This window comes from Nothobranchius furzeri, chromosome 1 (assembly GCF_043380555.1).
Source record: "Nothobranchius furzeri strain GRZ-AD chromosome 1, NfurGRZ-RIMD1, whole genome shotgun sequence".
Taxonomy (NCBI): Eukaryota; Metazoa; Chordata; class Actinopteri; order Cyprinodontiformes; family Nothobranchiidae; genus Nothobranchius; species Nothobranchius furzeri.
Genome location: NC_091741.1, coordinates 43,758,844 through 43,785,288, shown reverse-complemented (window position 1 = coordinate 43,785,288; position 26,445 = coordinate 43,758,844). Strand labels below are relative to the sequence as shown.

Here is a 26,445-nt window from a genome sequence, read left to right as displayed (position 1 = left end):
CAGAAGAAATATTCCACTTACTCTAGTCTGTCCGTTTCCTTTGTAATGAAAGTGTCATCAAAAGAGAGATAAAGAGAAAAGAATCTATTCTAAAAACTCCCGATCCTTTAAATCTAAATCATGGTGTAACTTTCAAACAAATCTTTCATTCTCGTGGAAATGAACGAATGTGGCAGCACAAGAAAAGCACTTGCACTTATTCTGACACACACACACACACACACAAAACCTGCCCTCTCAGACCTCCTGTACCACTTCCTGACCCATTTCCCATGGCGAATACACTATGATGTCATCAGGAAGGAAGCCGATTCTCACTCTCGAGGAGTTTCCTGTGATTGAAAAGCAGAGCTGTCTCTGACTTTGGGCAGTTGTGTGTGTGTGTGTGTGTGTGTCTGTGTGTGTGTGTGTGTGTGTCTGTGTGTGCGTGCGTGCGTGTGTGTGTGTAACATTTCCTTTTTCCTCTCTAATATCTCATGTCAAAAAAAGCTAATCTGAGTCAGATGTCATCGGCACCATATACTTCCAATAAGAGGTGAACTCCTCAGAAGTAATCCCATGCAGCCCTTGATCATTCCAGGTTCTCCGTGTCGACCCTACGGGTGACAGCGGTGAACCTTTGACCCGTGTTGGCTGGCTGCTGGCCCAACACACAGCAGGATTCTCCACAGGGACTTCCCAGTTTTATTATGGAAACAGAGCGGCATCTGAATACATAAATACAGCAACCGTGCTGCTTGTATAAATGATTCGTTCAGCCTCTGACAGACCTTTATGACTTGACTCACATTAGTGACCCGCACTGCCGTTTACACACAAACTTACTTTTAACTCTTGACACTTTGCAAGGGTCAGTTGGTGAGAAGCCTGCAGCAACGACACAGGTTTCTCTGCAGATCTGTCAGCACGGCGTCTGCAGCTGCTGATTCAGTGAATCCTGGTTCGTGATTCTTATGAACTTGTTAGTTTTTACAAGCCAGCCAGTTTCTCACCAGGCCTTAGATTAGTTTGAGGCTTACAATGGTGAGAAAAGATGCAAATGATCGGTGCAACACCTTTGTGACAGGTTTTATTCATAGCTGGGTCGTGTGGGGAAGGCGACAAAACAAACTGTTATTCCTGCAAAATTTCTCAGCTGGGTTTGGTTAATTTACGAATCGATTTATTCAGAATTTCTACTCATTTTAGCCAAACCCTATCTAAGTTCTCTCACGTTTCTCTTGATTTCTGGTTGGCAGAAATCACATAGAAAAGTTGCAGGATAACTTTTTTTTTTTACATGTCAAAAATTACAACAACACCAATGAGATGACCTGCAACATCACCAGCGACACTGAAGACAAGTGGAAATCTCTCTTGTTAATGTTACAAAATTGTCCCCAACTGTAAATGAATGCCTGACTTACACCAAAGTCAGGCATTGACACACTAATGGTGATGAGAAGAAGAAGAAGAAGAAGAAGAAGAAGAAGAAGAAGAAGAAGAAGAAGAAGAAGAAGAAGAAGAAGAAGAAGAAGAAGAAGAAGAAGAAGAAGAAGAAGAAGAAGAAGAAGAAAAAGAAGAAGAAAAAGAAAAAGAAAGAAAAAGAAAAAGAAGAAGAAGAAGAAAAAGAAGAAGAAGAAAAAGAAGAAGAAGAAGAAGAAAGTATCATTTCTATAGCGCCTCAAGATAAAAATCACGAGGCACTTACATGAGCTACATTGGTGATGGGGCACGCTGACAGGAGAGTCCCTCTGGCTCCCACCAGCAGGGCGTCTTACCCAAGGACTCAATGACAAGACATGTACAGAGCTTGGGTTGGAACCAGAAACCCACGAATGACAGGATGAACTCCTAAACCAAGGAGTTGAGGACAGCCACGGCTGCTCGGGGAGGTTCGATCCCAAGCCCCTCGGGCCAGGAGTCGAAGTCTCCTTGGGCTTGGATGCTGAACCCTGAAGGATCACCAGCCTTAGAGTAAACCGAAACAGAGTTTGCTTTGAGATCACGCTGCAGCTCTTCATAACGACACACTGAATATTTAAATCGGGACAGAAAAATTTTGTTAGCCATATTTGTAGCACTCTGTGTTTAAAAGCCCTTCCATGTGTATCTTACAGCAAAAGCACAACAGGAAAAAGAACATGCACTTCTTATGCATTTCTGTAGTAAAAGAAGCCCATGAAGAGGCAGCATGAAGGGCGAACTGAGGGTGTGATTTAGAGATATCAAAGGCGTGCAGTGCTTGTTATCCACCAAGTGGAGGAAGAACGAGAGGCTGGTAGCAGTGTGTCTTGTGGACGAGACGAGGCATATCAAAGACATGTAGTATTCATCTTCACTGGACATTTGCAGCCTGAGGCTGAAAAACATCCCTCTTCTTCAGATCAGAGCAGGCATGAGCAGAGACACACACACACACACACACACTCACACACACATACATACATACACATACACACACACCAGACAGAACCAGATGTGTGAAACTATGGCGCGGTATGGGGCCAAAATTAAGACTACTGCCCAGCAGCAGGAGGCTATATAAATTCCAAAGCAAACTACCAATCTGATTAGAAAATAATACATTTTATTTCAACAGCGCCTTTCTAAACACTCAAGGACACTTTACAGACAGAGATAAAATACACAACAATAAAAAATAAAACAGCATAAAACAAACAGACAGATTGGAGCAAAGAGAGTAACTATTGGAATGCTAGACGGAACAGGTGAGTTTTGAGTCTGGTTTTAAAGAGAGTGAGGGAATCAATGTTACGGAGGTCAGGAGGGAGTGAGTTCCAGAGCTGGGGAGCAGAGCGACTGAAAGCCCTGCTCCCCATAGTGACCAGATGGAAAGGTGGGACAGAGAGGTGGATGGAGGAGGAGGACCTGAGGGAACGGGTGGAGGATGAAGGATGAAGGAGGTCTGAGAGGTACGGGGGAGCTAGGTTATGGATGGCTTTGAATGTATTCAGCAGAATTTTGAATTGGATTCTGGAAGTGACTGAGAGCCAGTGGAGCTGCTGAAGAACAGGAGTGATGTGGTGGAAGGAGAGAGTTCTGGAAATGATGCGCGCTGCCAAGTTCCGGAGAAGTTGGGAGTTTATGGAGTGATTTGTGAGGAAGACCGAAGAGAAGAGAGTTGCAGTAGTCAATACGGGAAGTGACGAGGCTGTGGACAAGGATGGCGACCGAGTGAGTAGTGAGGGAGGGGCATAGGCGGTTAATGTTACGTAGATGGAAGTAGCTAGACCAGGTAATATTGTTTATGTGGGACTGGAAGGATAGTGAGGAGTCGAGGATGACATCCAGACTCTTGACCTGAGGGGAGGGGGAAACTAAGGCGTTGTCGACAGGAAGTGTAAAGCTGTGGATTTTGGATAGTAAAGATGTAGTGCCGACAAGTAACATTTCTGTTTTATCACTGTTAAGTTTGAGAAAGTTTGATGTGAACCAGTCTTTGATTTCAGATAAACAATTGGTGAGGGAGGAAGGAGGGAGCGAAGATGAGTGTTTGGAGGATACATAGAGCTGGGTGTCATCCACGCAACAATGAAAATGGATGTCAAATTTACGGAAAATATTTCCCAGGGGAAGAAGGTAAGTGATGAAAAGGAGTGGACCGAGAACAGAGCCTTGGGGGACGCCAGTACTGACAGGGAAGGGACGGGAAGTGAAGGATTTGAGTTGAATAAACTGAGTACGGCCAGAGAGATATAAACGGAACCAATCAAGTGGGGTATGAGAAATGCCAAGGGAAGACAATCTATGGAGGAGGATGGTGTGAGAGATGGTATCGAAGGCTGAACTCAAGACAAGGAGGATGAGAATGGAGAGCAGTCCAGTATCGGCAGCAGTGAGGAGGTCGTTAGTGATTTTTATGAGTGCAGTTTCTGTACTGTGGCCAGGTCGAAAACCAGACTGGAAGGGCTCATAGAGGCTATTGAGGGTGAGATGAGCATGGAGTTGAACAGAGATTATTTTTTCTAGGATTTTTGAAAGAAAGGGAAGATTTGAGATGAGACGAAGATTATTGAAATTATTGGGATCAGTGCCGGGTTTCTTTAATATTGGAGTAATAGATGCAGTTTTGAAAAGTGAGGGAACAATACCGGTAGAGAGGGAGGAGTGGATTATGGTGGTTATGAGAGGGAGAAGGGAGGTGAGACATGTTTTAACCAAAACTGTAGGGAGGGGGTCGAGAGAGCAGGTGGTGGGCTTGGATTTACAGATAAGATCAGATATTTCGGATGAGGTGGGAAGAAGAAAGGAACAAAATGACTGGCGGGGTGAAAAAATCTCAGGGGGAGGGGAAGAGCTTGGAATTAATTGCTGGTGTATGGCAGCAATTTTCTGAGTTAAGAAGGTTATTAAAGAGTTATTTGAGTCAGCAGAATACAGGTGGGGGGGTAGAGAGTCCGGGGGATTAAAAATATTGCGCATTATTGAGAACAGAGTCCTGGAGTTGCCTTCATTGGAGGAAACCAATCCAGAGTAGAAAGCAGATTTTGTTAGTATATGATTAATGATAAGCTGGCGTTGGTAACTGAGAGGCTTGCGCTGCTTACTGAGGAATAGCACCTTTGCCGGTGTTATTACTAGATACGCTAGGGACTAGCAGCCCTCGGCTGGTCATTGACTGGTTCAAACACTCCCTCTGCTGTCTATTAGCATGGATAGGCTAGCGTTAGCCTGGACGGGCTGGTTTTAGCACTGGAGAGGCTAGCCATTAGTGGGCCTAGGCTGGCCACTAGATGGATTTCCTACCCCCTTGGCGGACCTTAAGCATGGATAGGCTGGCATTAGCATTGGAGAGGCTATTTAGTTATTTAGTTTACAATTTAGGGATATCTAGTCAGTTTTTATAAATAAATTATTATTTCCATAAGAAGTAACTATGGCATTTGTAAAGATAAGATCAAGACGAATACAGAGGAATTTTAAAATTTTATTTTAATAAACATGTTTGCAAGATAAATCTGATGTACATGAAAACTCCTGCAATTATATATTGACCCAGTTACCGGCGCCAGCTTATCATTAATCAGGTCTGTAGTTTGCTTCAGAATTTATATAGCCTCCTGCTGCTGGGCAGTAGTCTTACTTTTGGCCCCCATACCGCGCCATATAAAACGATGCTGATGTGATGCTCAGATCCAACAGGTTCACTTGTGTCCTTCTTTCCAGAGATGAAATACACAATAAAATAGGCAAGTGCAAACTCTACAAATGCACAAAACTTTGTTTTCCTGTTTTCTTTATGGTTTAATCGTGCATTTGTAAGGCTGTCTGTCTGTGTGGCCAAAAATGGGAGCATGAACCAGATTTGGGCGCAAACCAAAATGTCACACATCAAAGCTGAAACTAATAATAATAATAATAATAATGCATCTTATTTCAAGCGCCTTTCAAAGCTCTCAAGGTCACTGTACAAGACAAAATATAAGGAACAGCAAGCAATACAAACAACAAGAAATAAATGCTAAGAGTAGTTCCCAAGGGTAGAGTCGGAGCAGTGCAATGGATAATAGACTAAAAAGAGTAGATGGAAGGAGGACAGTTACAATGAGTAAGCCAGGCGGAACATGTGAATTTTGAGTTGAGACTTGAAGGTTGAGAAGGAGTTTATATTGCGGAGGTCAGGCGATAGAGTGTTGCAGAGTTTTGGAGCCGAGTGGCTGAAAGCTCTGGCTCCCATAGTACTGAGACGAGCGCGAGGAACAGACAGGGAAGGTGAAGATGATGATCGGAGAGAGCGAGTGGGAGTGACAATGTGGAGGAGATTAGAAAGATATGGGGGAGCGAGATTATGGATGGCTTTAAAGGCATTAAGAAGTATCTTATAGTCAGTTCTGTATTTGACAGGGAGCCAGTGAAGTTGTTGCAGGACAGGGGTAATGTGATCAAAAGTGGAGGTCTTGGTGATTATCCGGGCAGCTGAATTTTGGAGTAACTGTAGCTTGCTGAGTGATTTTAGAGGGAGACCAGAGAGGAGGGCATTACAGTAATCGATGCGACTGGTGACCAGGCTGTGGACCAAAATAGCAGTGGAGTGCTGACGGAGGGAGGGGCAGAGCCGATTGATATTGCGAAGATGAAAATAAGCAGTTTTTATTCTGTTGTTAATATGAGGAATGAAGGATAAGGTGTTGTCTAAGATGACACCCAAGCTCTTAGCTTTGGCGGTGGGGAGAAGTGTTGTGTTGTCGAAGCTGAGTGAGAATGAACTGGTCTTGGATAGAAATGACTTGGTGCCAGTGAGGAGGATCTCAGTCTTATTACTGTTGAGCTGTAGAAAGTTAGAAGAAAACCAGGATTTGACTTCCATGAGGCAACTGAGAAGGGAGGATGAAGGGAGCAGGGGGTTTGGTTGGGTAGAGAAGTAGAGCTGGGTGTCATCGGTGTAGCAGTGGAAATGAATATTAAATTTCCTGAAGATATTGCCAAGTGGGAGTAAGTAGATTATGAAGAGAAGGGGACCTAAGACTGAGCCCTGAGGAACTCCAGAGGTACAGTTGTGGTCAGAAGTTTACATACACTTGTAAAAAATATAATATAATGGCTCTACTCAGTGTCCCGTTATTTCTAAAACTCTGATTTTTCTCTGATAGAGTGATTGGAACAGATACTTCTTTGTCACAAAAAACGATCATGAAGTTTGGTTCTTTTTAATGTCTTTATTATGGGTTAACAGAGAAAAGTGATCACATTTGCTGGGTCACAAATATACATACAGCAACATGAACTAGCAATTTTGGTGACTTAGAAACGTGTCAGTGAACTGAGCTTCATAGCATGGCCTCTTAACTTCTTGTGAGGGATTATGAGTGACTACAGCGGGTGACTTATTTTAGGCCAGGTAAATAGGGCTCATTGGATACAAACGCCCACAAACGCTACAATGGGAAAGTCAAAGGAGCTCAGCATGGATCTGAAAAAGCGAATTATTGACTTGAACAAGTCAGGAAAGTCACTTGGGGCCATTTCAAAGCAGCTGCAGGTCCCAAGAGCAACAGTGCAAACAATTGTTTGTAAGTATAAGGTGCATGGCACTGTTTCATCACTGCCAAGATCAGGAAGAAAATGCAAGCTATCACCTGCTGCTGAGATAAAATTGGTCAGGAGGGTAAAGAGTGAACCAAGAATCACCAAAAATCAGATCTGCCAAGAATTAGAAGCTGCTGGAACACAGGTGTCATTGTCCACAGTCAAACGTGTTTTGCATCTCCATGGACTGAGAGGCTGCCGTGCAAGAAGGAAGCCCTTGCTCCAAAAGCGGCACCTTAAGGCTCGACTGAAGTTTGCTGCTGATCACATGGACAAAGATAAGACCTTCTGGAGGAAAGTTCTGTGGTCAGACGAAACAAAAATCTAGCTTTTTGGCCACAATGCCCAGCAATATGTTTGGAGGAGGAAAGGTGAGGCCTTTAACCCCAAGAACACCATGCCTACAGGCAAGCATGGTGGTGGGAATATTATGCTGTGGGGCTGTTTTGCTGCCAATGGAACTGGTGCTTTACAGAGAGTAAATGGGATAATGAAGAAGGAGGATTACCTTCACATTCTTCAACATAACCTAAAATCATCAGTACGAAGGTGGGGTTTTGGGCGCAGTTGGGTGTTCCAACAGGACAATGACCCCAAACACACATCAAAAGTGGTAAAGGAATGGCTAAATCAGGCTAGAATAAGGGTTTTAGAATGGCCTTCCCAAAGTCCTGACTTAAACCCCATTGAAAACATGTGGACAGTGCTGAAGAAATAAGTCCATGTCAGAAAGCCATCAAATTTAACTGAACTTCACCAATTCTGTCAAGAGGAGTGGTCAAAGATTCAACAAGAAGCTTGCCAGAAGCTTGTGGATGGCTACCAAAAGCGCCTAATTGAAGTGAAAATGGCTAAGGGACATGTAACCAAATATTAACACTGCTGTATGTATATTTGTGACCCAGCAAATGTGATCACTTTTCTCTGTTAACCCATAATAAAGACATTAAAGAACCAAACTTCATGAATGTTTTTTGTGACAAAGAAGTATCTGTTCCAATCACTCTATCAGAGAAAAATCAGAGTTTTAGAAATAACGGGACACTGAGTAGAGCCATTATATTATATTTTTTACAAGTGTATGTAAACTTCTGACCACAACTGTAACTGGCTTGGGGTTAGAGTGGAAGGTGCGCAGTTGGACAAATTGAGTGTGATTAGATAGATAGGATTTGAACCAATTTAGAGGAGTTTTTGAAATGCCGATGGTGGATAGTCTATGGAGTAGAACTGTGTGTGAGATGGTGTCAAATGCTGCACTGATATCGAGTAGGATGAGGATGGAAATCTGGCCTGAGTCTGCTGCAAGATCTCTGTAGATGTTTTTGGTCTCAAAGTTTTAGGTGGTTGGTTTTGTTTATGCAGCTTCTCAGCAGAAACCTCGGAGGCGTTGACGCTGTCAGAGTCTTAGAACTCGTGAAATTCCTTTTGATGAGCAAACAGCAGAAGTATCAATTTGCAAAATAAATCAAACTTTAATGTCCAAGTGTGAAGATCTAATACAGCCAGGTGTCCAGAAAATGTAAAGTTTTAACGCTCTGATAAATGATGAAAAGCGGGTTGGGATGTGTGTGTGGTTCGGGGTTTAAGCAACACGTTTTTAGATTAAACTCACAACAAATTGATAATTAATCACAATATCTTTTGGAAACTAAAGGTTGAATATGGAACACGAACACCAGAGCGACATCTAGTGTGTGGAGGTTGTAGCCGCAACAACGGAACAAGGCTTCCAGCTTTCAGGATACCAGGTTCGCTGCTGATATGTGAAATCTTGTATTTGGGTCCATCTGTTGTAGGCTTCCCCTAAACTCACTCAGGTTTGAGATCTTTTATGGTTGCTCCTCTTGTGAGAAGAATAACAACATCTTCTGGGTTCAGAAGCAGCTGCTTGACCCGCCGAGTCCACAGAGCCAGCCTCGCTGTACCCAGACTGGCAACCAGCAACGGTGCCCTCTACTGGCTGGTAGATATCAACGTAAACCCGGTGTTGTGCCTGACTGTTTACGTTTAATATTTTAAATGGTTTTTATTTTTTGTGTACCACCTAAGATACAAGCTCTTGTTTTAGGGACTTATTTTTAAACATGTTTTACAATTCAAACAGTAAAAAGGTTTTAGAAGAAAGTTTTATTAAATATTTGAAAATAAAAATATATAACAGTCTTTTTAAAACCAAGTTTATAGTCAGATGAAAATAAATCAAATATTAAAGCACAGAAGAAGACTGTATCTTCATCTCAGTTGGGGTAAATGTTCTTTTGAGACACAAAAATAAGGATTTATTTTAAAAAAATATTTCTACATTTTTTCTGATGAATTTTCTCATTTGCAGAGCTCAGACTGGCCTCTTGTTAGTAAAGATGAACATAAAAAAGTGATCTACATTGACTGCTTTAAAAAAAATAGGAAATCCAAAGATGGGCCTCACAAAATGACTCAGAGGGCCACAGATGGCCCCCGGGCCAGATATTGGACATGCCCTGCCATATGTGGACTTCTGATCTTTTGCTAAATGTATATTTTTCCACACAAATGGTCATTTTTCTACAAGATCCATGAAGGACAAACAAAGCCTGATGAGTCTTTCAGGTCATTTAAACAACATTAGGACAAATGCAACTTCAAGCTTTTAATAAACAATTATGTTCAAACTGCTGGTGCCGTTGTCTGTCTAACAGCTTTACTACCAGAACCCAACAGGAACACCCTGTTCTCTCCTCCTTTCCTCTTTTCTACCAATCAATTATTCATCCCACACCACCAAACCACGTTAGCCTTGCACAGGATGCATATGCCCTCCGATGCTCATTCAGTTCAGGGAAAATAAAGGAAAATCTGTTGCGTCCGTCATAAAAACACGACTACAGCAGCTCATAACTCATAAAATAAAAGATTTTGAAATGTTCAGAGGGATTAAATGATTAATTTAACATCAAAATCCTCAAGTTAGCGTCAAAAACAACCCATCAGAAAGACGAGTCTTTAAAACACGGATATAAAAGGGATTTTACTGATTTACACACTCGAGTGAATATGGCAACAAATCTGACAGCATATAGCCAAAACACTACCCCGGAAGCCTTGTCTAAATTATTCATCTGAACTAAAACATCAATAATCCAACGAGGCTTTAACACCTGGGCTCCTGAGGTTCGCTGCAACTTTAGAGTGAAACTAAAACCAAGACACCGATTGAACTCTTATCTCTGACCTCTGAGCGTCTAGGTTGGTTTAGGGTGAACCCCCAACATCTTTTATAGAAGTTATCTAGATCCCTGGATTAAAAACAACTCCTTTATTATAGTTGGCTTTATTTTTTGTCTCTCTGGAGAAATCAGAGTGAACCCAACTCACCACACAGTTGACATCCATGCCGGCCTCCAGCAGGGTCTGGATGGTGGTGTGGTGTCCGTTACGCGCCGCCAGGTGAAGCGGCGTGTGAAGGCGGGTGTGGCTACTCATGAGGTTTGGGTGGGCACTCACCAACATGCGTACCACCTATAATAAAAAAAAAAACATATCCTTGTTTAAATTATCAAGACAATAAATCATGGACACACTTAACCAAAGCAAGTTCACCTCTCTTTGAAAAGATTTCCTTACAGGATTCAAACAAGATTTTAAACAATTTGGTTCTATAAATAAAAACAAGTGTCTTAAGTATCTGAACGGTCCTCTACAGATGAGAGGCACATCAATACTAAGCCTGTGGGTAGGAGGACGATCAACAGGGTCCAGAAGTCTGGAGAGCAACCGCCAACGAAAGTCCTTTTCTTCTTAAGTACATGAAATCATCATCTGGATTATTGGTGAAGTAATAAATGTTGCTATGAATCCTGATCTGCTCAGCTGCTTCTGACATATTTATTTATTAGCAGTGAACATCTTGAAAGTGGTGAACTCAAGGAAAACCATCTATTATGTTCCGCTAATGCATGGTCGGGTCACGGGGGCAGCCTAGTCAAAGAAGCCCAGACTTCCCTCTTGCTCAGCCACTTGGGTCAACATAGTGCCTCCAGCTTGTCCTGGGTCTACCTTTAGGTCTCCTCCTGGTTAGACGTGCCCGGAAAACCTCACCAGGGAGGCGTCCTAACCAGATGCTTGAGCCAACTCAACTGGCTCTTCTCGATGTGGAGGAGCAGCGGGTCTATGTTAAACCCCTCCCAGATGACCGAGCTTCTCACCCCATCTCTTAAGGGAGAGCACAGTCACCCTGTGGAGAAAACTCATTTCAGCCACTTGTATCCATGATCTCATTCTTTCGGTCACTACCCAAAGCTCGTGACCATAGGTGAGGGTAGGAATGTAGATCGACCGGTAAAGCTCTCTCTTCACCACGATAGACCCGTACAACGCCCGCATCACTGCAGACGCAGCACCAATCCGCCTATCGATCTCACGCTCCATCTTTTCAAATATTTCCTTCATTCCGATGCCTGATAGAACTGCTCCTGCTCTCTCAAACGCGTCACTCATCGGTCTGTTAGTGTTCTAAACGTTCCACCATTGTTGGACAGGTCTTAATGCAGCAGCAGTTTCCACCACAGGGAATTCCCTTCATTGCTATTCAGAGAGAAACCTGCCTGCTGCTTTTATAAATAATTCATTCTCTCTCTGACAAACCTGTACGGCCCGAATGCAATTACTATTACCTTAGCAGTGTGTGTGTGTGTGTGTGTGCGTGTGTGTGTGTGTGTGTGTGTGTGTGTGTGTGTGTGTGTGTGTGTGTGTGTGTGTGTGTGTGTGTGTGTGTGTGAGTGTGTGTGAGAGAGAGAGAGAGAGAGAGAGAGAGAGAGAGAGAGAGAGAGCGAGAATCCACACACACACCTCTCTCATTGCTCTTCACATCCCTGATAAAAATAAAGTCACACTTTGATAAGTGTGGGGATATTTTTGCTGCCACCTGATAACAATCAGAGCAACAAAACTCACAGTTTTAATCTGGTTATTTATAACTTTACATTCTGGTCAGCTGCTTAGTCTTCATGGGAGAAAATTGTTGGAATACATAAAAATGGACTTTATTTTCCTGGCGACATTCATCATCATCGTCAAACTTTATTTCTGTAGCACTTTCCAACAATCACAAGGTTGGCCAAAGCGGTGTACACCACTACACATAATAAACAGCAAAAGCTAAATTAAAACTAAACAAAAACCATCTCACAACATAAAGTAGGCTAACAGATCTCAAAAAGTAATACGTCAAGCCTCACTAGCTGAGTTTTCACTGTAGGAACTCCAGGGCATGTCTGGAAGGGAAAATACGATGTTTTTATTCTGACAATTCATTCATGTGAACAAAATGGTAAATTAAAGGTTTTATTTGTTTTTAAAGCTTTCCCACATTCTACTGACCTGCAGGCGTCCGTAAAGCGCTGCCAGGTCCAGAGGAGTTTCTTGCCGGTTGTTTCTCATAGTCGGGTCGGTCAGCTCCTGAAGCAGCACAGAAACCACCTCAGAGTGTCCATACTGGGCTGCACAGTGGAGCGGCGTTTCCCTCTCATGGTTCTGCAGAAGATACGAAACATCAGTCAGAGTAAAGACAAAAGAACCAGGAGTGAAGAAGAGGGATGGAAGTGGATCTAGAAGCTATGAGAGGAAAAAAGAGTGGGCAGGGAGTTGTGAAGTGAGGCGAGCCGAAGATTAAAGCTGCAGAAGGTCAAAAGTAGAGAAAACGGGCGACTCGGACGATTAATGAGGCAGAACCGGTCGGGAAAAAGGACACTGGTGACTTTAGGAATGTGTGTTGATGCCCTTCAGCACAAGAGATAGAAAGATTATTGTTTCAACACTAAAAAGAGAAAAACGGTTTGAGATATAGTTGAATAAACTGAATTGAGCTTTAAGACACAAACATGTCCGACGCAGATTCAGCTGCAGGAACAAACCTCAGGGCTGTGTTTTTGATTTATTTATTAGTTTGTTTTGCAACTCATATTTCTTGGTTCTTTTTAAACACAGAAAAGATGTTCTTTACCTTCTTTGCTAACGTTTCGGCTACTTCCTGTAGCCATCCTCAGAGCTGTGACAGAAGTGACGCCACCAACATCGCCACAGCTCTGAGGACGGCAACAGGAAGTAGCCGAAACGTTAGCAAACAAGGTAAAGAACATATTTTCTTTTCTTTGTTTAAAAAGAAACAAGAGATACGAGTTGAAAAGATCCACAGAATGAGCGCACAGAAGATATTTGTTTGTTTTCATGTGGACGTCCTGCTTTTATGTGGAAAATGAAGCTCAATAATTACAGCGATTAAGTATACAGCTTTCTTCACACCAGGGATACTTTTTAGCACTTTCGGCATCTTTTCCTCCATGAGCTGTGTGTGAGTCCAAGGTCAAGGGCAGGCTGAGAAACTGTACTGGAGTCCTTCTGCTGCAGGGACCCTTCACAGCATGGCTGGTGATCCCCGAGTTACTGATTAAACCAGCCTCAAAAGGATTGGGAACCGGGCAGAAGGAGAAGAACAGGACATTAACACATACGTGCATACCTTAAAACCTCTGCTTCATGAGGCAGAAGATGGCAATGAGGTATGATTGTAAAGATTAAACTCTTAGCACAAAAAACTTCTCTCCTGCCTCCAAAGAGCCTCCAATACTACCAAAATAAAAGTCCAAACCACCAGGACCCCACTGCAGGGCTCCTCTCATCCCTTATCTCAGTCCCCAGAGCTGCAGCTTGTTTTGCTTCGGTCTGTCCTCTTCACGCTCTCATGCGTCCCTCTGAGCGCTGAAAGATGAAGTGATGAGGTGCATCATGTGTGGATAACAAAGAGAAAGAGCCCCTGTATGAAAATGCATAGATATGATCGCTTTTTCTGTCCCCTAGTCGATTTATTCTTCACATTTTATTTGAAGATTTGCTTCTAGTATCAGAAAATCTGCTCTGTATTTTTTATAAATGTTGGATTTTTTTGTATATTTTGTAAATATTTTCAGCTATAAACAGAAAACCACAGAGGATGGAGTAGAACACGGACGCCCGATAAGGTTTTGCAGCCGGATCAAACTCAGCAACACGACTCCATTTCTCTGTAGCTGAACTTCTCTTGTTACTCGGAGCTGCTTTCGAAAGCACGAACCAATAAATGTGTTGGATCAGAAATTAAACACACTTCTTTCAGCAGGTATAGATCTGAGTTACATCCGATGACACTCACGGAAAACCAGAACAGGTGAAAGTCTAAAGCAAACCACAGATAAAGGATATAAACCACAGCAAAACCAAACAGAAAAGTCCATCAGTCTCATTGTTCACATGCAGCTACAGACCAACGTTGACCTCTGCAGCACTGCAAACAGGAATGCGTCCCTTTTATAAACAAGTAGCCTCATAATCCTTTGTGTGTGTTTCCGTATAATGCTATGGCTAACATGTTTAGGGGTGTTTCGTTATTGGACTTGTGTGCAAGCCGCAGTTTGGCCATAACGAACACCATGTTCGAACATAAGGATGCTCATCGGTACACTTGGTACCAGGGCAGCCTAGGTCGCAGGTCGATGATAGACTTTGTAGTCGGATCATCTGACCTGCGGCCGTATGTTTTGGACACCCGAGTGAAGAGAGGAGCGGAGCTGTCAACTGATCACCACCTGGTGGTGAGTTGGATCAAATGTCAGGCGAAGATGCCGCGTAGATCTGGCAGACCCAAACGCCTGGCAGAAGAACCTGTTAAGACTGTCTTCAACTCCCACCTCCGGCAGAGCTTTGACCGTGTCCCGAGAGCAGTGGGGGACATTGACTCCGAGTGGGCCTTGTTCTGCTCTGCGATTGTTGAGGCGGCTGTTGCTAGCTGTGGTCGCAAGGTGGCCGGTGCCAGTCGTGGTGGCAACCCCCGTACCCGCTGGTGGACACCAGAGGTTCGGGGAGCCGTCAGGCTGAAGAACTAAGGTAGTAAGTCTGACCTGTTCCCGGTGAGGGTTGGACTCCACCAGGGCTGCCCTTTGTCACCGGTTCTGTTCATAACCTTTATGGACAGAATTTCTAGATGCAGCCGTGGTGTGGAGTGTGTCGAGTTTGGTGGCAGGAGAATCTCATCTCTGCTTTTTGCGGATGATGTGGTCCTCCTAGTTTCATCCAGCTCTGACTTTCAGCTCTTGCTGGGTAGGTTCGCGGCTGGGATGAGGATCAGCACCTCCAAATCTGAGACCATGGTTCTCGACCGGGAAAGGGTGGCTTGCCAACTCCGGGTCGGGAGAGAGGTCCTACCTCAAGCGGAGGAGTTTATATTGGAGTCTTGTTCACGAGTGAGGGTAGGAGGGATCGGGAGATCGACAGGCGGATTGGTTTGGCGTCTGCAGTGATGCGGACGCTGAGCCGATCTGTCGTGGTGAAGAGGGAGCTGAGGCAGAAAGCCAGGCTCTAGATTTACCGGTCGATCTACGTCCCAATCCTCACCTATGGTCATGAGCTTTGGGTAATGACCGGAAGAACGAGATCGTGAATACAAGCGGCCGAAATGAGTTTCCTCCGTAGGGTGGCCGGGCTCAGCCTTAGAGATAGGGTGAGGAGCTCGGACATTCGGGAGGGACTCGGAGTAGAACCGCTGCTCCTCGGATCGAAAGGAGCCAGTTCAAAGTCAAAGTCAAAGTCATTTTATTGTCATTTCTACCACATGTGCAGGACATACAGAGAAACGAAATTGAGTTGAGGTGGTTTGGGCCTCTGGTCAGGATGCCTCCTGGACGACTCCCTGGGGAGATGTTTCGGGCATGTCCTGCTGGCAGGAGGCCCCCCGGTCGACCCAGGACACGTTGGAGAGGTTACATCTCCAATCTGGTCCGGGAACGCCTTGGGGTCCTGCCGGAGGAGCTGGTGGAGGTGGCCGGGGAGAGGACGGTCTGGAGCTCCCTAGTTGGTATGCTGCCCCCGCGACCCGGACCCGGATAAGCGGAGGAAGACGACGATGGCTATGGCTAACGCATGCACACGCACACGCACACACAATCGTTTCTCATCTTGCAATAATCACCCGGAGTGTAATTCGTTTTGATTCATGGAGAGCTGAAACTGTTCTCTTTAGTTTAACTTTAATTAGAAAACCCTCTGTCTTTAAGAGTCTGGCTGTGGAGAACAAATTACTTCTCTTAAACAGATTACTCATACGTCTCAGCGTGAGTGTGTGTTTTGGCAGTGGTCTTTTGAGCGTGGACGTTCCCAGAGTGGTTTCTCCCAGCAGCAGCAGCAGCAAGGTTCAAATGTTGATCGTCAGGAAACATATGGTTTCATTCGGCGGTGCGGTAGCAACATGTGTGCACGATGAGGCATAAAATTACCCGGTACGTAAGGTGAATCTATGCAGCAACAGGAATATAGGAAGAGTGGGAAACTGTGGAAGGAGAAGAACCTCATGACCCATTACCTCTGACTCAGTTCGCACGGTTCCCAGAAGGCTCGGTTCTTTCAGGTTCTCTTAATACAATGCTGCTGCCCCCCCCCCCCTCCCCAGGAGAGAAAGACAGATGGGTACAAGTTATAATATAACCTTACATCCATCTCCTGTTGGAAAAGATAACATTTCTGGAATGGATCTGCAGCGCACACACACACACACACACACACACACACACACACACACACTGGAACTGACGAGCCCTCGGGCTGCATACCAAGGCAGCGGCCCAGAGATTGTTCCCACACAACACATCTGCACTACATCAGAGGACAAGTCTCTGGGACACTAATGTCCCTCTCTCTGCAGGACACAACAGTCGCAGCTTTTCTTCATGGCTGTGTGTTAATCTAATAAAAACATTTCCTAATAATATTCAATAAAGCTTTTAGAAAAACATCGTATGATCGGAGTTTGGTCAATTAAATCAGCTGTTGGATTTTTCTATCGTGGAAAAGTGGACAGAATCACACAGCCGGACATCCAGTAGGTCAGCAGGAGCTCAGGCGGTAGAGTGGATTGTCCACTGATCAGAAGGCTGCAGGTCCGATCCCTGTTTCGACATTTCGACCTCATGCAAGACACTTAACCCGCCTTGCGGTGGCGCCTGTGCTTGACAGCTTCGCTCCTTCTAACTAATGTCTGACAGAAACGCAGGTTTGAGTCTGAGGTGAAAGACTGCTAGCAGCCAGCATTAGCCTCACTTTTTCAGAAACCTAATAACATTTAGTAAGCAGCTGAAAAAATAAACACCATCATAAAAGGAAATAACTCTGACACAAAATAGTTTTGATGCTGCATGATAAATAGAAACATCTCCTCTGTAAACATGAATGGAGCCGAAATGACAAAAAATTAAGACTTTTAGCTAAATTTGCCGTATATTTCTTCTCGTATTTCCTTTATTTTATAATTTACAGGAACATTTTAAGCATCTTAATGAAGCATTATTTGTAATGTTGTGTTTGCATGTTGTATAAATTATTCAACATTTGTTGAGTTTGTTTATTGGTCTTGAAAAATAAATCATAGTTAATCCTTTAAGCCTTAAAGTCTGCTTGTAAGAAGCTGTCGCTCGTAGATAACAGGACAGCTGGAACAGGGTTACATCAGAAAACACTAAACTTTGAAAAAACTGAATGAAAAACTGTGTCGCTCTGGGAAAAGTAATCGCATTACTTGAGTTTAACCAGCCACATCATGTCCACTATGACCAGTCCTGAAGCGTGTTTTAGTCGGCTCAGCTAACATGTGAGCGGTGAGTTTCCGTCCTTCGGCACAGAGACCAAACCCTCCGTGGTGGCCAAAATGAAAAAACACTTCAGTTGTAATTGGTTTCAGGTATTACCGGTATCTCAAGACAGATTTATTTTCAACACTGCTGAACTCGAGGCTTAAGTGAGTGAGATGTTTGCGTCCGTCTGAGTGGCAGAAAGCGAGATCACAACAAATAACTCGTCAGTCTTCAAAACAAGCATCTGGCCTCACAAGTCGAGGGTAAGCCCGGAGTAAACAAGAGATCCTTCACCGTCAATCACCGTTTTACTGCCTCTGCTACGCACACACACACATCAAACTATGTATAATCATCCTCTCCACTCAGACAGCCTCTCATTCACACACACAATAATCAATCTACTGTAGAGACGGTGGGCAGGAAGTGGTTTATCTCCACCTAAAAAACTCAAACAGGTTCTAAAGACCTTTTTATTTCATGTAAAACAACAAAAACAAAGGAAATCAGAGCGAACTTGCAAGCACTTTCAAACTTTGGCATCTGTGGGTAGTGGCAGAGCAGTCATGGTTCTGTTAGGTCTGACGGTTCTGAGTGTGACGCTGAATATTTTAACCTGAATAATGCATGTGGGCATTACGGCACAGGACTGCAGGCGTGACAGACAGCAGGGGAAATATGCAGCCCATCTGTGTCGTAAACACAGAAACATTTCATAAATCCTACACACCGACTTGTGTCTGCAAACAACCGCCTTCTGCAAAAACACAAACCTGTGCACAGGTGGTGGGAATAATCAGATTTTTGTTTAATCCTGGGTCAGATTAGGGGTTGAGAGAAATCTTTTTTACTTGATCTTTCATATTTCTACCTTAAATTAATATTTTTTTCAAAAGCTGCTGAACAGTAAAGCAGATTTTTAGATCTTCGTGGATCCATGGGCGTCTCATCCGTGGATCAAACTGGATTATTTTAAGATAATAGCAGAGTCCTTAAATTATAGTTTGTGATTTGTGAAACCTTTATTTGATTTGTTACAGTCCAATAAAACACACATTTCAGAAGGTTTTTTCATCTGGTCCAGACTCCTCAAACCTGGGCTAGATTATTCTACATTAACAGCAAAATCAATAACAGACAGTTGGTAATTTTTGAAACCTTTAGTAGATTAGTGAAAGTTTATATAAGGCAACTTTCTTCAATTGTTTATTATGAGTTTGGATTATCAATCATTTTATCAACATAGGTTGAGGTCTATAAATAATATGCTTTAGATTTTTATTCAAATGACTTCAAATAATTTAAGAATACTGCACACTGGTAATATAGAGCAAAACATGTGTGTGTGTGTGTGTGTGTGTGTGTGTGTGTGTGTGTGTGTGTGTGTGTGTGCGTGTGTGTGTGCGTGTGTGTGTGTGCGTGTGTGCGTGTGTGCGTGTGTGCGTGTGTGTGTGTGTGCGTGTGCGCGTGTGCGTGCATGCGTGTGTGTGCATGCGTGTGTGTGTGTGTCAGAAATCTCAACATCCCCCCACACTTTAAAAAGTACCGCTGCACGGATCTTCATGTAGGAAACGGGAATAATGTAAGAATTATTCTGAAATTAATTCTCCTCTCAATTAAAAATAAATTAATTATTTGAAGTGAGGGAGCTGAATTGTGCTACTTTATTTGTTAATATACTTTGGAGATTCAGTATTTTAATTTAAATGTGACAAAAATGGGAAATAAATTCAAGAATTAAGAGATATCATACAGAAATGTTTTGAATTAATTTGAGTGATTTCTAAATTTTTGCTACAGAATAATCAGAGAATCAGAGAGAATTTTATTGCCAGCGCTCCAGCGAACCACAGCATAGGAACTTGACTCCACGGAACAGCCTGACCAAGATTACACACACACATATAGACAGGACAGATACAGGCAGACCACGAGAGCAGCCATAACGGCGCTCACCGTTCAAATCACTGAGTTTAAAATTACAGACCAAAAAATTGTACCTCATTAACTCATTCACTGCCAATGACGACTAAAGTAATCGTTTGCATTTTTTTTTACTGTGTGGGCATCGGAACGAGCCCCCGCACCATGAGAACAAACGTATCAGCTCTAAAGCCGATCTTCATCCGCGTACGTCACACGTCACGTGATCAGAAGGCAGAAAATCCATGTGATAGGAGATCGTTTGGGGCCGCTGCTGTAAAAAAAAGTGAGGCGCGAACCGGAAAAGGTTCTGCCGATCACAATTTGACAACAGATTATGAAAGAACAGATAACGCTCGAAACACGCGGATTCTTCCTGATGTAAGAGGTGAGTCTCCTCTTTGTTTTGTTAGTTTTGACGTTGACGTCATCATAGAGCGCAATGTTCTGTGACTCTTAAAAAAACAGTAAAAACGTTGGAAAACGCTGGCAATGAAGGGCTTTTCTGATCAGGAAACGGCTGGCAGTGAATGAGTTCATTTTAAATTTACTATGAAACAACAATGTAAAAGACGTTTAGCCTGATTTATACTTCTCTGTCTACGTCGGTACGGAGACACGCAACGCCGTCATGCAACGGCGCAAGTGCTCTCCGACGAGCTCACAGAGGGTGACAGAATGTTTAACAAAATGTTTAAATATCCGTAAAAAGGGATGGAGACCACAAGCATGTGATTGGTCAGGATGACGCTTCCTGTTAATTTGTCAACAGCACCGCCATTGCCCCGTTAAAAAGTAGTGGGCAGACCCGAAACAGATTGAAGAGCGCATAAGAATGTTTTTTCGCCCGTGACTGAAGGAGAACACAATACGGAAAAAACGTGAATGGAAATGACAGAAAAAGTGGGTTTAGAGTTGGCAACCACAGGAATGATACAGTTGTGGTCAGAAGTTTACATACACTTGTAAAAAATATAATATAATGGCTCTACTGAGTGTCCCGTTATTTCTAAAACTCTGATTTTTCTCTGATAGAGTGATTGGAACAGATACTTCTTTGTCACAAAAAACATTCATGAAGTTTGGTTCTTTAATGTCTTTATTATGGGTTAACAGAGAAAAGTGATCACATTTGCTGGGTCACAAATATACATACAGCAACATGAACTAGCAATTTAGGTGACTTAGAAACGTGTCAGTGAACTGAGCTTCATAGCATGGCCTCTTAACTTCTTGTGAGTGATTATGAGTGACTACAGCGGGTGACTTATTTTAGGCCAGGTAAATAGGGCTCATTGGATACAAACGCCCACAAACGCTACAATGGGAAAGTCAAAGGAGCTCAGCATGGATCTGAAAAAGCGAATTATTGACTTGAACAAGTCAGGAAAGTCACTTGGGGCCATTTCAAAGCAGCTGCAGGTCCCAAGAGCAACAGTGCAAACAATTGTTTGTAAGTATAAGGTGCATGGCACTGTTTCATCACTGCCAAGATCAGGAAGAAAACGCAAGCTATCACCTGCTGCTGAGAGAAAATTGGTCAGGAGGGTAAAGAGTGAACCAAGAATCACCAAAAAGCAGATCTGTCAAGAATTAGAAGCTGCTGGAACACAGTGTCATTGTCCACAATCAAACGTGTTTTGCATCTCCATGGACTGAGAGGCTGCCGTGCAAGAAGGAAGCCCTTGCTCCAAAAGCGGCACCTTAAGGCTCGACTGAAGTTTGCTGCTGATCACATGGACAAAGATAAGACCTTCTGGAGGAAAGTTCTGTGGTCAGACGAAACAAAAATCGAGCTTTTTGGCCACAATGCCCAGCAATATGTTTGGAGGAGAAAAGGTGAGGCCTTTAACCCCAAGAACACCATGCCTACAGTCAAGCATGGTGGTGGGAATATTATGCTGTGGGGCTGTTTTGCTGCCAATGGAACTGGTGCTTTACAGAGAGTAAATGGGATAATGAAGAAGGAGGATTACCTTCACATTCTTCAACATAACCTAAAATCATCCGCACGAAGGTGGGGTCTTGGGCGCAGATGGGTGTTCCAACAGGACAATGACCCCAAACACACATCAAAAGTGGTAAAGGAATGGCTAAATCAGGCTAGAATAAGGGTTTTAGAATGGGCTTCCCAAAGTCCTGACTTAAACCCCATTGAAAACATGTGGACAGTGCTGAAGAAACAAGTCCATGTCAGAAAGCCATCAAATTTAACTGAACTTCACCAATTCTGTCAAGAGGAGTGGTCAAAGATTCAACCAGAAGCTTGCCAGAAGCTTGTGGATGGCTACCAAAAGCGCCTAATTGAAGTGAAAATGGCTAAGGGACATGTAACCAAAGATTAGCACTGCTGTATGTATATTTGTGACCCAGCAAATGTGATCACTTTTCTCTGTTAACCCATAATAAAGACATTAAAGAACCAAACTTCATGAATGTTTTTTGTGACAAAGAAGTATCTGTTCCAATCACTCTATCAGAGAAAAATCAGAGTTTTAGAAATAACGGGACACTCAGTAGAGCCATTATATTATATTTTTTACAAGTGTGTGTAAACTTCTGACCACAACTGTAAATGGCCCGCACTTGTATAGCGCCTTTCAGAGTCAGACGACTCCAAAGCGCTTTACACTACAGTGTTTCATTCATCCATTCACACACATTCACACTCTGGTGGTGATGAGCTACGATGTAGCCACAGCTGCCCTGGAGCGCACTGAGAGAGGCAAGGCTGCTGTGCACATGCGCCACCGGACCCTCCGACCACCACCAGCAGGCAAGGTGGGTTAAGTGTTTTGCCAAAGGACACATTATGTCTGGAGCTGGGAACGAACTTGCAACCTTCCGATTACTGGACAACCCGCTCAACCTGTTGAGCTATTGCTGCCCAGGTGAAGAGGTGGAGGAGACTGAAGGACAAATTTGCCCGCGTTGTAAAGTCTCTGAAATATATAAACACAATAGTAACGATCGTGGACTGGATTCAAGAGTGTAATGGTGGCATGATACCACAGAAAAGTGCAACGCCCTCCGTTTTCCTGGCAGGGAATGTCTTTGTTCCCCAGGTGGTGGTTAAGTCGGAGAGCAAAACATCTCCATCGGGTGGACCTCGACCCCAAGGTATCTGGAGCCCGTAGATTAGCTCCGATATGACCCGTCCGGTCCAGGTCACAACAGGAAGCTGGAATGCTCGTCAGCGTCCAAGGTGGATGTTTGAGTGTTGAAGTAGCTCTGGAAAAGCTGTTTGACTGTATCAGCTTGCAGCGTCGCAGAGAGGCTTTTGACTGTATGTCAAAAGAGATCGTTTCAAAAGAGGCTTCTTTCCCGATTTGGCCGAATTGGGAGTCAGCTAGAAACTGAATTAATCGGGAAGTAAATCCTGTTTTATTAACCCGCAGTGTTATGAGTTTTGGCTAAGTTTGGCAAATCAGAATTTGACATGTTTCTGAGTATTTACCAACATCCCTCAGAAAGCCACGTGTCAGAGCCCAAGTCCCCAAACCAGCCTCTTCCATCTAGCCGGTCTCCACCCTGGACCACAACTCCCAGCATGCTCCTCGCGGGGATTCCCTCCACGTCACACCTACGTCACCAACCGCGACTATATACGGAAGTCGCCTCCCCAGCTCACCACTCAGTCATCGTTTCTTCTAATCCGTGATCAGAGTATTCTACCAACCTACCCGATGAACTGTCTACTCACAGTAAGCTCTATTTCTTACCTCTGGAAAACCCAGCATCTCTGTGTCGCCTCGTTGACGCTCGGGGAATTCCTAGATCAAACCGCGAGCCGGTGTTTCGCCGACGCTAGCACTTCCGCGTCGGTAAAGCCAAGCTCGCCACAGCTCAACTCCCTTATCCAGCCGACCAGTCTGACACCATGCCCTCCTTAGATACAAAGATGTTTTAACACTGTGAATAAGAATCTTTAAAACTCTTATGTGAGGTGCATATTAACCTTAATGAGTATATAATTATAATGAGTATGAGTGTAAACAATGATTAACTTGTTAAATCAAACACATACTATGTGTGAGATAAATGGATCATTGTAAACAATATTAGTTTCAATTTCATTGATTTAAGCGCAGATTATTCAAACACTTGATTTAAACATCTTGTTCATTCAACACATATGATTATTTAACTTATAACTGTAAAATCCTGGAAGCTTCACTTTCTTCAGCGTGAAGAATGCTGTCTGGCTTCTACGCAGAGAGAGTGCAGGGGACCTTGGGAGAGAAGTTTTATTATGACTTCATGTATGTAAACACGCATTAAGCAGAACCTTCTGGGTTTGGAGGGCCAAATAGAAAGTGGATTTATTTCTGTAGATGAAAGGTTACTATATATACATATATAAGTGAAAATTGACCCTTTTGGACGTTACACTGCTGGAGATAGGCACCAGCCCCCCACAACCCTGCATAAACAAACGGGTATAGAAAACGGATGGGTGCTTCAGTAAGAATAACTTTCAGTTGTCAGGATTTTTTGGGCAAATTTTTCGTTTTCTTAGTCTTTAAAAACCTATTTTTTTTGTCCAAAGAATTTGAATGAAGGCAGCTGGACTTCTTTCTTCTAAAAGATCCAGATGCCTTCATTCGAACCCTTTGCACTACCATAACCTGGATGACTGAACTTTCACCAGCTTCCATTTTTTCCTTAACAACAAAAACAAGGTATTATTCTTCAGTACCACTGTATTTTATTTATTTATCCTATGAATTTTTGGCACACCAGTCTGCTTTTTAGCAAACGTTTGGCTCCATTTACTATATATTAAAGAGCAAGTCGCCCCCTACAAGAAACTTACATCACTCCCACTTCATGTATGAAAAATGCAACAAATGCTGTTGCTTTGCAGACCGAGAGGGCGGAGCCGCTAACAAATACACACACAAAGGGTCACAATGGCATTATGACATCATAATGTACCAGATGACATCATAGCATACCTCTTAGCCAATAGCAGTGGCAGAATAAAATTCAAATACAGTGCAGAGTTTTTCCCTGACGACGGCGCAACACTGACAGTTTTAGGCAGAATATTTTAATTTTAACCAAGATGCACTGAACTACCAAATTATTGATTACATGTGTCTGTAGCATGATTAGACACTCCTTTATATAGTTTATCAGCAAAAAAAATGTGATTTGGGGGTGACTTGCTCTTTAAGCAGAAAAATGTTTAATAAAAGTCTAATATTGAACCATATGTGTTTGATTAGTAAATGAGGAGTTATTTTCTTTCTACCTAAACTTGAACAGATTTGGTCCCAACAGCAGACAACTGGACATGTCTACTTGAGCAGATCTCACCCCCGACCACCAAAGGCCTACGAGCTGCACGATGGACCCTTCTGGTTGGATTTGAACTTATCAGCTGAAATAGCTCTACTCCATTTGTGGTAATAATAAAAATGGCCCTTAAAACAACCCAAAAAAACTCTTTAAGAAGAGGGTAATTTTTTTTTGCAATCAATACATAAATCAATAACAAATAAATATTTATTAGAAAATTTATGTAGCAAATAACAGAAACTATTTTCCCTTTTTGCATAATAAAACAAATAATAAAAATCTGGGTGAAATTAAGAGTTTTAACCACTGCATCAGAAACTGAAACTTTGAATTTACCAGGTTTTTTAAATATCTATCAAGAACGTTTTGAACTATTTCTCAGAAACATTAAAGGCAGCAGGAGAGCAAAAATGGATAGCGACACACTAGCTGCACCCAGAGGTCAGCATCTCTGCATCTTCAGCCTCGTCAGGTTTCTCTCGGTCAAGGTGGGTGCACAGCAGCTTACTCAGCTCAACAAATTACTGAACGTGTTTAAAAAACAGGAAATTACCAACGTTCACTTGCTGAGTAACCTCTTCCTTTCAGGGTAAAGGTACATCTTCTGTCACTGCAAAGACTTAGAGCCAAATAGCTCTTAGAAGACAACCATTTAGCTAAAGGTGACAAGAGGAAAATGAGCTTATTGGTCTGAGTAAATAACACTCCATCATCCAGAGTTCACACACACATGCATGCACCCATCGTATCAGTATTTTGAATCCCACTTCTGATCCAATACTTCCTGAGTGCCGTTTGCTCATCTCCCACTGCAGAATCAGTGAGCTGTGACATCATCAATATGCTGCGAGCGAAGACGAACAGAAAAGGAGGGAGTAGAGGGGGAGGGAGAGGGTCATTTTTGCTGATAAGGGAAGACAGGAGTGGCAGGCTGAATGCTCCCAGAGATAAAACGCTCACCCGCCTGTCAGAGACGGATCACTGTAAGCTGGGAGGAACCAGCTCAGTTGGACAGAAGCCACGATAGCAGGACCTGCAGCAGCATCCGTTTACACGCTCGGAGGGAAAGAGCAGCAAAGCAACTTTATCCCATATAAGACCTTCCCTGTGCCGGGATAGCAGCCGAGCCACGGTCTTACCATGCACCACTCAAACGGTCATGAGCTTTGGAGCAAACTCAAGCTCCCACTCAGCACCACAAAGGCGTAACCTGCAGCAGGTAGACAGGTTTGACTGGCAGAAGATAGACAGGTTTGACTGGCAGAAGATAGACAGGTGTGACCTGCAGAAGATAGACAGGTGTGACCTGCAGAAGATAGACAGGTGTGACCTGCAGAAGATAGACAGGTGTGACCTGCAGAAGATAGACAGGTGTGACCTGCAGAAGATAGACAGGTGTGACCTGCAGCAGATAGACAGGTGTAACCTACAGCAGGTAGACAGGTGTAACCTGCAGAAGATAGACAGGTGTGACCTGCAGCAGGTAGACAGGTGTAACCTGCAGCAGGTAGACAGGTGTAACCTGCAGAAGATAGACAGGTGTAACCTTCAGAAG

The 26,445-nt window shown here is 43.4% G+C and overlaps 1 protein-coding gene across 3 annotated transcripts in view; it reads right to left on the bottom strand.

The window, feature by feature from the left end:
• Positions 1–26,445, bottom strand: part of anks1b (ankyrin repeat and sterile alpha motif domain containing 1B) — a 305,040-nt gene that overhangs the window by 180,968 nt on the left and 97,627 nt on the right. For all 3 annotated transcript variants that reach the window (XM_054739750.2, XM_070548583.1, XM_070548587.1), the window contains exons 4-5: positions 12,391–12,543; positions 10,387–10,530 (exon numbers count right to left, since the gene is read on the bottom strand). In XM_054739750.2, the coding sequence (XP_054595725.2) occupies positions 10,387–10,530; positions 12,391–12,543 (297 nt within the window). The remainder of the gene's footprint in view (positions 1–10,386; positions 10,531–12,390; positions 12,544–26,445) is intronic.